The sequence below is a fragment of the Ranitomeya variabilis genome, chromosome 1, assembly GCF_051348905.1.
Source record: "Ranitomeya variabilis isolate aRanVar5 chromosome 1, aRanVar5.hap1, whole genome shotgun sequence".
Classification (NCBI taxonomy): domain Eukaryota; kingdom Metazoa; phylum Chordata; class Amphibia; order Anura; family Dendrobatidae; genus Ranitomeya; species Ranitomeya variabilis.
In genome coordinates this window covers 1158939067-1158954685 of record NC_135232.1, presented here as the reverse complement: position 1 = coordinate 1158954685, position 15619 = coordinate 1158939067, and the positions used below count along the sequence as shown (strand labels likewise).

The following is a 15619-nucleotide window of genomic DNA, read 5'->3' as shown; positions in this document are numbered from 1 at the left end:
CACATCTCTCGCTTGGACTGGGCCTGTCACTTGTCACTCGCACGTCTCTCGCTCTGACTGGGCCTGTCACTTGTCACTCGCACGTCTCTCGCTCTGACTGGGCCTGTCACTTGTCACTCGTGCGTCTCTCGCTCTGACTGGGCCTGTCACTTGTCACTCGCACGTCTCTCGCTCTGACTGGGCCTGTCACTTGTCACTTGTGCGTCTCTCACTCTGACTGGGCCTGTCACTTGTCACTCGCACGTCTCTTGCTTGGACTGGGCCTGTCACTTTTCACTCACGCGTCTCTCGCTCGGACTGGGCCTGTCACTTGTCACTCGCACGTCTCTCGCTCGGACTGGGCCTGTCACTCACACGTCTCTCGCTCGGACTGGGCCTGTCACTTGTCACTCGCACGTCTCTCGCTCGGACCGGGCCTGTCACTTGTCACTCGCACGTCTCTCGCTCGGACTGGACCTGTCACTTGTCACTCGCACGTCTCTCGCTCGGACTGGGCCTGTCACTTGTCACTCGCACGTCTCTCACTCGGACTGGGCCTGTCACTTGTCACTCGCACGTCTCTCGCTCGGACTGGGCCTGTCACTCACACGTCTCTCGCTCGGACTGGGCCTGTCACTTGTCACTCGCACGTCTCTCGCTCGGACCGGGCCTGTCACTTGTCACTCGCACGTCTCTCGCTCGGACTGGGCCTGTCACTTGTCACTCGCACGTCTCTCGCTCGGACTGGGCCTGTCACTTGTCACTCACACGTCTCTCGCTCGGACTGGGCCTGTCACTCACACGTCTCTCGCTCGGACTGGGCCTGTCACTTGTCACTCGCACATCTCTCGCTCGGACTGGGCCTGTCACTTGTCACTCGCACGTCTCTCGCTCGGACTGGGCCTGTCACTTGTCACTCGCACGTCTCTCGCTCGGACTGGGCCTGTCACTTGTCACTCGCACATCTCTCGCTTGGACTGGGCCTGTCACTTGTCACTCGTGCGTCTCTCGCTCGGCCTGGGCCTGTCACTTGCACGTCTCTCGCTCGGACTGGGCCTGTCACTTGTCACTCGCACGTCTCTCGCTCGGACTGGGCCTGTCACTTGCACGTCTCTCGCTCGGCCTGGGCCTGTCACTTGCACGTCTCTCTCTCGGACTGGGCCTGTCACTTGTCACTCGCACATCTCTCGCTTGGACTGGGCCTGTCACTTGTCACTCGCACGTCTCTCGCTCTGACTGGGCCTGTCACTTGTCACTCGCACGTCTCTCGCTCGGACCGGGCCTGTCACTTGTCACTCACACGTCTCTCGCTCGGACTGGGCCTGTCACTTGTCACTCGTGCGTCTCTCGCTCTGACTGGGCCTGTCACTTGTCACTCGCACGTCTCTCGCTCTGACTGGGCCTGTCACTTGTCACTCGCACGTCTCTCGCTCTGACTGGGCCTGTCACTTGTCACTCGTGCGTCTCTCGCTTGGACTGGGCCTGTCACTTGTCACTCGTGCGTCTCTCGCTCGGCCTGGGCCTGTCACTTGCACGTCTCTCGCTCTGACTGGGCCTGTCACTTGTCACTCGCACGTCTCTCGCTCGGCCTGGGCCTGTCACTCACACGTCTCTCGCTCGGCCTGGGCCTGTCACTCGCACGTCTCTCGCTCGGACTGGGCCTGTCACTTGTCACTCGCACGTCTCTCGCTCGGACTGGGCCTGTCACTTGTCACTCGCACGTCTCTCGCTCGGACTGGGCCTGTCACTTGTCACTCGCACGTCTCTCGCTCGGACTGGGCCTGTCACTTGTCACTCGCACGTCTCTCACTCGGACTGGGCCTGTCACTTGTCACTCGCACGTCTCTCGCTCGGATTGGGCCTGTCACTTGTCACTCGCACGTCTCTCGCTCGGACTGGGCCTGTCACTTGTCACTCGCACGTCTCTCGCTCTGACTGGGCCTGTCACTTGTCACTCGTGCGTCTCTCACTCTGACTGGGCCTGTCACTTGTCACTCGCACGTCTCTTGCTTGGACTGGGCCTGTCACTTTTCACTCACGCGTCTCTCGCTCGGACTGGGCCTGTCACTTGTCACTCGCACGTCTCTCGCTCGGACTGGGCCTGTCACTCACACGTCTCTCGCTCGGACTGGGCCTGTCACTTGTCACTCGCACGTCTCTCGCTCGGACTGGGCCTGTCACTTGTCACTCGCACGTCTCTCGCTCGGACTGGGCCTGTCACTTGTCACTCGCACGTCTCTCACTCGGACTGGGCCTGTCACTTGTCACTCGCACGTCTCTCGCTCAGACTGGGCCTGTCACTTGTCACTCGCACGTCTCTCGCTCGGACTGGGCCTGTCACTCACACGTCTCTCGCTCGGACTGGGCCTGTCACTTGTCACTCGCACGTCTCTCGCTCGGACCGGGCCTGTCACTTGTCACTCGCACGTCTCTCGCTCGGACTGGGCCTGTCACTTGTCACTCGCACGTCTCTCGCTCGGACTGGGCCTGTCACTTGTCACTCACACGTCTCTCGCTCGGACTGGGCCTGTCACTCACACGTCTCTCGCTCGGACTGGGCCTGTCACTTGTCACTCGCACATCTCTCGCTCGGACTGGGCCTGTCACTTGTCACTCGCACGTCTCTCGCTCGGACTGGGCCTGTCACTTGTCACTCGCACGTCTCTCGCTCGGACTGGGCCTGTCACTTGTCACTCGCACGTCTCTCGCTCGGACTGGGCCTGTCACTTGTCACTCGCACGTCTCTCGCTCGGACTGGGCCTGTCACTTGTCACTCGCACGTCTCTCGCTCGGACTGGGCCTGTCACTTGTCACTCGCACGTCTCTCGCTCGGACTGGGCCTGTCACTTGTCACTCGTGCGTCTCTCGCTCGGCCTGGGCCTGTCACTCGCACGTCTCTCGCTCGGACTGGGCCTGTCACTTGCACGTCTCTCGCTCGGCCTGGGCCTGTCACTTGCACGTCTCTCGCTCGGACTGGGCCTGTCACTTGTCACTCGCACATCTCTCGCTTGGACTGGGCCTGTCACTTGTCACTCGCACGTCTCTCGCTCTGACTGGGCCGGTCACTTGTCACTCGCACGTCTCTCGCTCTGACTGGGCCTGTCACTTGTCACTCGCACGTCTCTCGCTCGGACCGGGCCTGTCACTTGTCACTCACACGTCTCTCGCTCGGACTGGGCCTGTCACTTGTCACTCGTGCGTCTCTCGCTCTGACTGGGCCTGTCACTTGTCACTCGCACGTCTCTCGCTCTGACTGGGCCTGTCACTTGTCACTCGCACGTCTCTCGCTCTGACTGGGCCTGTCACTTGTCACTCGTGTGTCTCTCGCTTGGACTGGGCCTGTCACTTGTCACTCGTGCGTCTCTCGCTCGGCCTGGGCCTGTCACTTGCACGTCTCTCGCTCTGACTGGGCCTGTCACTTGTCACTCGCACGTCTCTCGCTCGGCCTGGGCCTGTCACTCACACGTCTCTCGCTCGGCCTGGGCCTGTCACTCGCACGTCTCTCGCTCGGACTGGGCCTGTCACTTGTCACTCGCACGTCTCTCGCTCGGACTGGGCCTGTCACTTGTCACTCGCACGTCTCTCGCTCGGACTGGGCCTGTCACTTGTCACTCGCATGTCTCTCGCTCGGACTGGGCCTGTCACTTGTCACTCGCACGTCTCTCGCTCGGACTGGGCCTGTCACTTGTCACTCGCACGTCTCTCGCTCGGATTGGGCCTGTCACTTGTCACTCGCACGTCTCTCGCTCGGACTGGGCCTGTCACTTGTCACTCGCACGTCTCTCGCTCGGACTGGGCCTGTCACTTGTCACTCGCACGTCTCTCGCTCGGACTGGGCCTGTCACTCGCACGTCTCTCGCTCGGACTGGGCCTGTCACTTGTCACTCGCACGTCTCTCGCTCGGACTGGGCCTGTCACTTGTCACTCGCACGTCTCTCGCTCGGACTGGGCCTGTCACTTGTCACTCGCACGTCTCTCGCTCGGACTGGGCCTATCACTCTGCTGTTTCAGCCTGTCCCTCACCAAGCTCGCTTCTGCTTTGCGCTCTGTAGCCCAAGCTGCATCCAGATTATAGGATCACATCCACTCTGGGAGCTATGGCGGCTGCTGGCCCCTTCTGAATCAGACACTTGTAGAAATGGATCGACAACAGGACATCCTGGTGCTCTACTGGTCCCGGGCTCTGCAGCCACATTGTGTTGGTGCCTGGCATCATCCTCCACCAAGACACAGATCAACATCTCTTTTGGTCTTGTCTGACACATCAAGACCTCGCTCCTCACACAAATGGATCAGCACCACTTTCTTGTGCTTCTTATAAGCAGCTGGCATCTTAGCAGTCACTCGCCAAATAAAAGACAGACTGCAACATGACCAGTATTGTCCACTGTATAAATAAACACTCAGTCTGATCCACAAAACACTGCACAGAATCCTTGCAGGGACCATGCAAGTTTTTAGTGACAGGAATGATTTCTCACCCCAGATCACTAATGCTCTGTAATACCACTGCTGCAGCAGGGGAAATCGCGCAGATCCCACCGCTGCAACCAATTTGTCTAGGTGACGCAGTTGTCTGACAAGTGATGGATTAGGCCACGGCGGCTTCCACTACTAGGCCGGTAATTGAGGAATTCACAGTGAGCGTTTAGTATATACACATCCAATTCCAATGCATGAAATATATATCTATACACCCCGGTCACTGCCAACTCCACATAACAAAAACAACTATTAGCTGCCACTAGTAATGGTTTATACAGGCCGATTAGACATCTGATACAGGTAGCGTATGGCTTCAGGGGTGCGGTTTACAGAGCAAGAGGAACAGAGCTGAGAGGAAGGCAGTGTCAATAAAAATGATACAAAATAAGAACAAAACAATATGGTATATACAATCACATAAAATAAAATGGGTAACAAAAGAAAATTACTACACCTGATGTCACAGAAGTGGCTCACAGCTTAGCGAGGGGTACTCGCGGGGTGAAAATGGACAGAACCACAGCGAGCTGTATCTTCCAGGACTGACAAATGACCAAACCCAAACTCTGCTTTTTATTAGATTCAGGTTACGCCCACATACCTCCCCTTGGTGAGGTAACATGGGGGATAGTTGTGGGAAGTGCTGGGTCTTTTAGAAGTTTATGAGAGCCCCATCTTTCAGGATATCGTTGCTCCAAGAGGTCCCAGGTGGAAGATATTGTCATCATGTTTCCTGTCACGATTTTACTTTTCTATAAAGACGAAACATGGTATGGATAGCATCATCCATCTGACCGATATTAGGTATTGAAGGTATTCGGTGAACCTTGTGGTGATGTTAGTGAATGCGTTATATTAGTCCCTTAGCTACGAAGCCAAAAATGTATCTCCCCTAAATATCAGATCGATGCAAACCCCAATATTCACGACCGACCACTGGCTCCAGAAAGTCTGAAACTGGTGTGAGACCGATGTGTCTCGTTCATTCATGACCAGCAGCCACTGAGATGAACAGAAATTATCAACTTTTATTAAATTCAAGAAATTTTTTTCTTTTTATTCATTTATATCAGAGGGACGATCGGAGGTCGCAGATACAACAACTTGGCAATAATCTCACATTTACTCATTGATTCTTCAGCTGGAATCACAGGGGTCACTTCATAGTCAATGTGAAGACGATAGAGGAAAGCAAATAATAGTGCAAATGCATGAAATGGCACCTGGCCCCTTATTACCATCCCTTTAATACTGATGGATCTGCGGTCACTTCTCATTACTATACAATGGACTGCCTCTTCACACTGCACAGACCTGTGTGATTCTCCAGCTCAGTCCACAGACAGAAGGAGCGTTGTGCAGGGGGCCATGCAGCTTCAGGACTGGAAAGGAGGGTGCAGGATGTAGGCGCCATCTGTGGGCTGAGCGGGAGGCTCGCAGACAGGAGGCTGGCAGGACTGCTGGTCACCAGGCACTGCCGCACATTTAGGGTGGGAGCTGGGGACACTGATTAGGCTTGGGCAGGTAAGAAGCACAGACCCCCTATTGGCACTGCCATAAATATCTGATTCCAACATAGTAACCTCTATAGAAAAATAAAGAATCTCCACGATCTGCTCTCTATATAACGTCTATTCTAGAAAGTATGGCTACACGATGGGCAGTGCGGGGGAATGGAACTGCCATAACTGGGCACATGGCCAAAAGTGGACCACCATCATTTATACGAAATTCATCTGTGACGGGGACATGGGGCAGCTGCAGCCACATCCAGCACCCGTCAGATAACGCTGATACCCCTCTATTACTGCTGACTAGAGATGAGCAAACTTGACCAGTAAAGTTCAGGGTCCGTACCGAAGACCTACTGTTCAAACACGGACTTCACCAGGAAGCCCGTGTTACTGTTCAGGTTTGGTCCCCCGAACACCAAACAATGCCTCTGATCGGTGGTAAAAGAATTGTCGCCAGTAAATGAAAACATGAGCCCGCAGCTGTGATCGGAGGTATAAAGTGTACCTCCGATCACAGGCGTCGGCTGATCGGACTACTGCTCCCATCAGCCTACGCCTGCTGCCGCTAATAACAGCAAGAGCAGGAGCAGCTGATGGGAGTATTCATCAGCTGGCCTCTGAGCTTTAAATAATTTTAAAAAAAAACGGCGTGGGTTCCTCCCCCCATGTAACGGATGGGTGTCTTATAGACGCCTCTCAATTACTAAGCTATTTTTGATAACCAGCCAGGTAAAACTAACAGCGACAGGCCGTGACCTTCAGCTGTCAGCTTCAGCAAGGCCGGTTATCAAGAATAGAGGGGTCCCCATACTGTTTGTTTATTTAAATAATTTAAAAAAACGACGTGGGTTCCTCCCCCCCATGTAACGGATGGGTGTCTTATAGAAGCCTCTCAATTACTAAGCTGTGGGCATGATGTCACTGGACAGTATAAAGGTGACATCAACTTCACAAATATGAGCCCCACTTGCCACCACTACAGAGAAAGTGGGAAGAGCCGGGTAAAGCAACAGAATTGTCGCATCTAATAGATGCACCATTTCTGGGTGGCGGGCTGCTATTTTTAGGTTTGGGGGGTCAATATCCATGGCCCCTTACCAGCCTGACAATATCAGCTCCCAGCTGTCTGCTTTAGCAAGACTGGTTGTCAAAAAATGGGGCGGACCCCATGCCATTTTTTAAAATTATTTAAATAACTTAAACAGCGTTGGGGCTCCTTATTCCTGATAGCCAGCCTTACTAACGTTGACAGCTGAGCGTTGCAGTCCGCAGCTGTTAGTTTTGCCTGTCTTTTAATCAAAAATACAGGACAAACCCATGTTATTTAAAAATATATATATATATATATATATATATATATATATATATATATATTTATTTATAGCGCAGGCGCCAACTGATGAATACTCCCATCAGCAGCTCCTGCTCTCACTGTTATTAGTGGCAGTAGCCATAGGCTGATGGGAGTAGTAGTCCCATCCATAAACCGATGCCAGGGAGCGGAAGTAAACTTTTCCAATTACAGATGTGGGCCACCTCCATGGGCTTCTTTGTCCTCATCTACATCCATAGACATTATTATGGAGAAAAATACGTGCCCCCCACATCCATTGACATTAATATGGAGAAAAGTATGTGCCCCCCACATCCTCCTCCGGGGGCTTCTCTATCCCCCTCTACATCCATAGACATTAATATGTAGAAAAGTATGTGCCCCCCACATCCACCTCCGGGGGCTTCTCTGTCCTCATCTACATCCATAGACATTATTATGGAGAAAAATACGTGCCCCCCCACATCTACCTCCGGGGGCTTCTCTGTCCTCATCTACATCCATAGACATTAATATGGAGAAAGTATGTGCCCCCCACATCCACCTCCGGGGGCTTCTCTGTCCTCATCTACATCCATAGACATTATTATGGAGAAAAATATGTGCCCCCCACATCCATTGACATTAATATGGAGAAAGTATGTGCCCCCCACATCTACCTCCGGGGGCTTCAATGTCCTCATCCATAGACATTAATATGGAGAAAAGTATGTGCCCCCCACATCCTCCGTGGGCTTCTCTATCCCCCTCTACATCCATAGACATTAATTTGGAGAAAGTATGTGCCCCCCTCATCCACCTCTGGGGGCTTCGCTGTCCTCCATCTACATCCATGGACATAATATCCTCCTCTCCAGATTTAACGGTTAAGCTCTTCTAGGAAGGATTTCTACAAGATTTTTGGAGGTGTCTGTGGGGAATTTTGCCCTTTCATCCAGAGGAGTATTTCTCTTCAGTGGAGCTGAGGGTCCGAGGCCGCCCCCTGATAACAGACCACAAAAGTACTGACAAATCCCTACCCTGTGGGCTGCAGACAACTCTCTTTACTCCTGTGGGCTGCAGACAACTCTCTCTACTTCTGCGGGCTGCAGACAACTCTCTACTCCTGCGGGTTGCAGACAACTCTCTACTCCTGCGAGCTGCAGACAACTCTCTCTACTCCTGTGGGTTGCTGACAACTCTCTCTACTCCTGTGGGTTGCTGACAACTCTCTCTACTCCTGTGGTCTGTAGACACCTCTCTCTACTCCAGTAGGTTGCAGACACCTCTCTCTACTCCAGTGGGTTGCTGACACCTCTCTCTACTCCAGTGGGTTGCAGACAACTCTCTACTCCTGTGAGTTGCTGACAGCTCTCTCTAGTCCTGTGGGTTGCTGAAAACTCTCTCTACTTCAGTTGGTTGCTGACACCTCTCTCAACTCCAGTGTGCTGCAGAAACCTCTCTCTACTCCAGTGGGTTGCTGACAACTCTCTCTACTCCAGTGGGTTGCTGACAACTCTCTCTACTCCAGTGGGTTGCTGACACGTCTCTCTACTCCCGTGGGTTGCTGACACGTCTCTCTACTCCCGTGGGTTGCTGACACCTCTTCTACTCCAGTGGGTTGCTGACAACCCTACTCCTGTGGGCTGCAGACAACTCTCTCCACTCCTGTGGGCTGCAGACACCTCTCTCTACTCCTGTGGGTTGCTGACAACTCTCTACTCCTGTGGGTTGCTGACACCTCTCTACTCCTGTGGGCTGCAGACACCTCTCTCTACTCCTGTGGGTTGCTGACAACTCTCTCTACTCCTGTGGGCTGCAGACAACTCTCTATTCCAGTGGGTTGCTGACAACTCTCTCTACTCCAGGGGGTTGCTGACAACTCTCTCTACTCCAGTGGGTTGCTGACAACTCTCTCTACTCCAGTGGGCTGCAGACACCTCTCTCTACTCCTGTGTATTGCAGACAACTCTCTCTACTCCAGTGGGTTGCTGACAACTCTCTACTCCTGTGAGTTGCTGACAACTCTCTCTACTTCAGTTGGTTGCTGACACCTCGCTCAACTCCAGTGTGCTGCAGAAACCTCTCTCTTCTCCTGTGTATTGCAGACACCTCTCTCTACTCCAGTGGGTTGCTGACAACTCTCTACTCCTGTGGGTTGCTGACAACTCTCTCTACTTCAGTGGGTTGCTGACACCTCGCTCAACTCCAGTGTGCTGCAGAAACCTCTCTCTTCTCCTGTGTATTGCAGACACCTCTCTCTACTCCAGTGGGTTGCTGACACCTCTCTCTACTCCAGTGGGCTGCAGACACCTCTCTCTACTCCTGTGTATTGCAGACACCTCTCTACTCCAGTGGGTTGCTGACACCTCTCTCTACTCCAGTGGGTTGCTGACAACTCTCTCTACTCCTGTGGGCTGCTGACACCTCGCTCTACTCCAGTAGGTTGCAGACACCTCTCTCTACTCCTGTGTATTGCAGACAACTCTCTCTACTCCAGTAGGTTGCAGACAACTCTCTCTACTCCTGTGTATTGCAGACAACTCTCTCTACTCCAGTGGGTTGCTGACAACTCTCTACTCCTGTGAGTTGCTGACAACTCTCTAATCCTGTGGGTTGCTGACAACTCTCTCTACTTCAGTTGGTTGCTGACACCTCTCTCAACTCCAGTGTGCTGCAGAAACCTCTCTCTACTCCAGTGGGTTGCTGACAACTCTCTCTACTCCTGTGGGCTGCTGACACCTCTCTCTACTCCAGTAGGTTGCAGACACCTCTCTCTACTCCTGTGTATTGCAGACAACTCTCTCTACTCCAGTGGGTTGCTGACAACTCTCTACTCCTGTTAGTTGCTGACAACTCTCTACTCCTGTGAGTTGCTGACAACTCTCTACTCCTGTGGGTTGCTGACAACTCTCTCTACTTCAGTGGGTTGCTGACAACTCTCTCTACTCCAGTGGGTTGCCGACACCTCTCTCTACTCCAGTGGGTTGCCGACACCTCTCTCTACTCCAGTGGGTTGCCGACACCTCTCTCTACTCCAGTTGGTTGCTGACACCTCTCTCTACTCCAGTGGGTTGCTGACACCTCTCTCTACGCCAGTGAGTTGCTGACACCTCTCTCTACTTCAGTGGGTTGCTGACAACTCTCTCTACTCCTGTGGGCTGCAGACAACTCTCTCTACTCCAGTGGGTTGCTGACAAGTCTCTCTACTCCAGTGGGTTGCTGACACCTCTCTCTACTCCAGTGGGTTGCTGACAACTCTCTACTCCTGTTAGTTGCTGACAACTCTCTACTCCTGTGGGTTGCTGACAACTCTCTCTACTTCAGTTGGTTGCTGACACCTCTCTCAGCTCCAGTGTGCTGCAGAAACTTCTCTCTACTCCAGTGGGTTGCTGACAACTCTCTCTACTCCAGTGGGTTGCCGACACCTCTCTCTACTCCAGTGGGTTGCCGACACCTCTCTACTCCAGTGGGTTGCTGACACCTCTCTCTACTCCAGTGGGTTGCTGACACCTCTCTCTACACCAGTGGGTTGCTGACACCTCTCTCTACGCCAGTGGGTTGCTGACACCTCTCTCTACTCCAGTGGTTTGCTGACACCTCTCTCTACTCCAGTGGGTGCTGACAACTCTCTCTACTCCAGTGGGTTGCTGACAACTCTCTCTACTCCTGTGGGCTGCAGACAACTGTCTCTACTCCAGTGGGTTGCTGACAAGTCTCTCTACTCCAGTGGGTTGCTGACAACTCTCTACTCCTGTTAGTTGCTGACAACTCTCTACTCCTGTGAGTTGCTGACAACTCTCTACTCCTGTGGGTTGCTGACACCTCTCTCTACTCCAGTGGGTTGCTGACACCTCTCTCTACACCAGTGGGTTGCTGACACCTCTCTCTACGCCAGTGGGTTGCTGACACCTCTCTCTACTCCAGTGGTTTGCTGACACATCTCTCTACTCCAGTGGGTGCTGACAACTCTCTCTACTCCAGGGGGCTGCTGACACCTCTCTCTACTCCAGTGGGTTGCTGACAACTCTCTCTACTCCAGTGGGTTGCGGACACCTCTCTCTACTCCAGTGGGTTGCTGACAACTCTCTCTACTCCAGTGGGTTGCCGACACCTCTCTCTACTCCAGTGGGTTGCCGACACCTCTCTCTACTCCAGTGGGTTGCCGACACCTCTCTCTACTCCAGTGGGTTGCTGACACCTCTCTCTACTCCTGTGGGCTGCAGACAACTCTCTCTACTCCTGTGGGCTGCAGACAACTCTCTCTACTCCAGTGGGTTGCTGACAACTCTCTACTCCTGTGGGCTGCAGCTGGAGCTATATGTAGCCGGTGCCTATAACTCTGCATACTGTCAGTAAATTGAAACATTTTTCTTCACACTTTGTGCCTACAAATTCTCTTTGCCCGAGTTCTGCCCTCACAGCGGGTTTCTTTGTCACCATGTATCTGGGTAGATAGTATAAATCCTGATCAGAAAGGGACGCTCACTTCATTTACTGGCAGCAAGCAGAGATATAGATGAGGAGCGGATACTCCTACTTTATTACAGAAGTGGCCAGATTAATCTTTCTAGGAAGAAAAGGCCTGGAGCTGGCCCTGTGGTCTCATGATCAGCACTGGCAGATATTGGGGGCCGCTTGTGGCCCCTCTGACACCTCCCTGGTCCTGAACCCCCACCTGTATAACCCGCACCCCAGCAATCTTCTATGTAGCAAATGTCACGTATGATACAAAGATGTCAGAGGTGCGGGAACTTCTTGTAGCACCTGGAACAGATGAGGACATGATAGTTCATGGAGCAGAGGATAAAGACTCCATCATGGTTTAGTGAATGAGATAGTGGCCCCCAACTACAGCTGGTGGTGGCCCTTGCGGAGGCCGGTGGCTCTTCATGGCGGCCTCTTGATAAATGTGCATTATTGCCTTCCTCACGACTAATCCCGGGAAGGAGGACGGGAAGGTCCGGTCTTGTAGCTCCTGGCGGGGCGTCCTCAGCAGTCTCATAAATAACAGTATAGATATATTTCTGAATAAAATATGGATATATATAATATACAGATCTATATGTATATCTCACTGGACTCGAAACACAAAGAAGAAGATCAACACAGACATCAGAGCCCCGTCCTCTGGGGCCGCTTGGCAGACCCCCGGGGGGTTTCTTGGCTGTCGCAATGAACTCACATGGAACGAGGAGGAGGAACACGAGGAGGAGTCCTGGTAAATGGACCTGGTCCTGGCGGCTTCCCTGCTCTGCGCTTCCATCTTAAGGCCTTTCAGAAATGCTCGGATACGGATATTTGGCAATAGGCGGCCCTTCCCATGGCGAGATGGCGCGCTTACATCTGATCGCAACCAGTCTGTTCCGCAGAGGTTAGCAGCCTTCCTCCACCTTAATGTGTAAGATCTTGGAGAATCCCGGCCTCTTCTTAAGAGCCTGCAGCGCAAGAAAGGTCAGGTGGTCAACATGCCATGTTACTGGCCCTAAATAAGGCCATAGGGGCCCGACAGAGATGGACCTTGGTTAGAGAGAGTAAACATATCATAGGGGGCACCTCCAGTACACGAGCTCCCCAGGACGGCAATGTGGGGAGCAGCAGGACAGCATGAAGGCCAGATAGTATGGAGGCTATACAGTACGGAGGCTGGACAGCATGAAGGCCGGTTAGTATGGAGGCTATACAGTATAGACGCCGCACAATATGGAGGCCACACGGTACGTACGGAGGCTGGACAGCATGAAGGCCATACAGTATAGACGCCACACAATATGGAGACCACACGGTACGGAGGCAGGACAGCATGAAGGCCGTACAGTACGGAGGCCGTACAGTACAGAGGCCGTACAGTACAGAGGCCGCACAGTACGGAGGCCGCACAGTACGGAGGCCGCACAGTACGGAGGCCGCACAGTGCGGAGGCCGCACAGTGCGGAGGCCGCACAGTACAGAGGCCGCACAGTACAGAGGCCGCACAGTACGGAGGCCGCACAGTACGGAGGCCGCACAGTACGGAGGCCGCACAGTACGGAGGCCAGAGTTACCTGCAGCTTGTTCACCATCTCCTCAAACAGTTTCTGGGCTTCGGGGCTACTCGGGTCCTTAAAGTAATCAGCAATCCCAACCTGCACCACGATGGACTTCAGATTGCGACACACACCTAGAGAGAAAGACAGCAGTGACGGACGCCATCGCTCCTGGTGGTCTGCCCGCATGGGGGTCAAACTCACTATTGAAGTGCAGCAGAGCCTTGGGGGTGACCGGGGTGGAGGTGAGGACCAGCATCTCCAGGCCCTTCAGACCCTCCCTGCAGACCTCTGCTGCCACCTCCTGGTTGATCTCTGTGACGTGATCCAGCTCCAGCACCTGTAGACGCATGCAGTTCCGAGCTGCGGGGAACAAGACGAGGTGAACGGAGGACGCAAAGGCGCGGGACATAAAAAGCGCTTCTACTGCGTGACTGCCAGGCCCGACGCTGCACTACATCACACTGCACCTGCACCTTTCTCTGATGACTCCGGCCTGACGCTGCACTACATCACACTGCACCTGCACCTTTCTCTGATGACTCCGGCCTGACGCTGCACTACATCACACTGCACCTACACCTTTCTCAGATGACTCCGGCCTGACGCTGCACTACATCACACTGCACCTGCACCTTTCTCAGATGACTCTCCGGCCTGACGCTGCACTACATCACACTGCACCTTTCTCTGATGACTCCGGCCTGACGCTGCACTACATCACACTGCACCTGCACCTTTCTCAGATGACTCCGGCCTGACGCTGCACTACATCACACTGCACCTGCACCTTTCTCAGATGACTCTCAGACCTGACGCTGCACTACATCACACTGCACCTGCACCTTTCTCAGATGACTCCGGCCTGACGCTGCACTACATCACACTGCACCTTTCTCAGATGACTCCGGCCTGACGCTGCACTACATCACACTGCACCTGCACCTTTCTCAGATGACTCCGGCCTGACGCTGCACTACATCACACTGCACCTGCACCTTTCTCAGATGACTCTCAGACCTGACGCTGCACTACATCACACTGCACCTGCACCTTTCTCAGATGACTCCGGCCTGACGCTGCACTACATCACACTGCACCTGCACCTTTCTCAGATGACTCCGGCCTGACGCTGCACTACATCACACTGCACCTGCACCTTTCTCAGATGACTCAGACCTGACGCTGCACTACATCACACTGCACCTGCACCTTTCTCAGATGACTCCGGCCTGACGCTGCACTACATCACACTGCACCTGCACCTTTCTCAGATGACTCTCAGACCTGACGCTGCACTACATCACACTGCACCTGCACCTTTCTCAGATGACTCCGGCCTGACGCTGCACTACATCACACTGCATCTGCACCTTTCTCTGATGACTCAGACCTGACGCTGCACTACATCACACTGCACCTGCACCTTTCTCTGATGACTCCGGCCTGACGCTGCACTACATCACACTGCACCTGCACCTTTCTCAGATGACTCCGGCCTGACGCTGCACTACATCACACTGCACCTGCACCTTTCTCTGATGACTCTCCGGCCTGATGCTGCTCTACATCACACTGCACCTTTCTCTGATGACTCCGGCCTGACGCTGCACTACATCACACTGCACCTGCAGCACATGCGGACACACCAGGGTACTTACCTAGTGAGGAGAGCCCCTGCACCCCACAGCCAGCGCCCCCCACACCGAGCGCCCGGAGGTGGGGCCAGCATCGTCCAATCATCTGCAGGCAGCGGTTACTGAAGCGCGTGGGCTGCTGACTGCGGAGAGAAAGAGGTGAGAGGGCACAGAGGCTGCAGAGCTGACGCTTCTCACAGCTGGGGGGCTGCTACAATGTATCCAGTGCAGGACTCTTCACACAGCACTCAGCCTCTGCCTGACACTTTGTTACAATGTATCAGTCTGCAGTAAGAACTGCCCACTCTGGATACAACTGTAACGGAGCCTCAGCTGTGAAGGCAGTAGGTCAGGCCAGGCTCACAGTGCAGGGACGGGTGCAGACGGGAAGATGGCACAGGTCATACACGGAGCGTCTGACTGTGTGGATCCGTCACTGGGGGGCGCCGTCTGCTGCAGGGCTACAGATGACAGCCGTGATGGCCGACTCACCATGGATGCAACGGTGCCACCTGCAGGGAGATGATGTCTCTGCACCCAGCGCCCAAGGCCCAAATCACTTCATGTCCTACAGGATCCGTGGCACTTCTGCAATGGACCAAAAGGTACGAGTCACTGGGAGAAGAGAGCCGAGTATACAGCCGCCCACGCCACCGGTGTGCACCG

The 15619-nt window shown here is 53.9% G+C and overlaps 1 protein-coding gene across 5 annotated transcripts in view; it reads right to left on the bottom strand.

Moving 5' to 3' along the window:
* Positions 1-5472: 5472 nt before the first annotated feature.
* Positions 5473-15619, bottom strand: part of FBXO41 (F-box protein 41) — a 160796-nt gene continuing 150649 nt past the window's right edge. For 4 of the 5 annotated variants that reach the window (XM_077280384.1, XM_077280385.1, XM_077280387.1 and 1 more), the window contains exons 9-13: positions 15446-15541; positions 14978-15096; positions 13521-13679; positions 13335-13450; positions 5473-12728 (exon numbers count right to left, since the gene is read on the bottom strand). In XM_077280384.1, coding sequence (XP_077136499.1) covers positions 12666-12728; positions 13335-13450; positions 13521-13679; positions 14978-15096; positions 15446-15541 — 553 coding nt within the window. In that variant the 3' untranslated portion in view covers positions 5473-12665. The remainder of the gene's footprint in view (positions 12729-13334; positions 13451-13520; positions 13680-14977; positions 15097-15445; positions 15542-15619) is intronic. The other variant, XR_013220124.1, reaches the window with a different exon arrangement.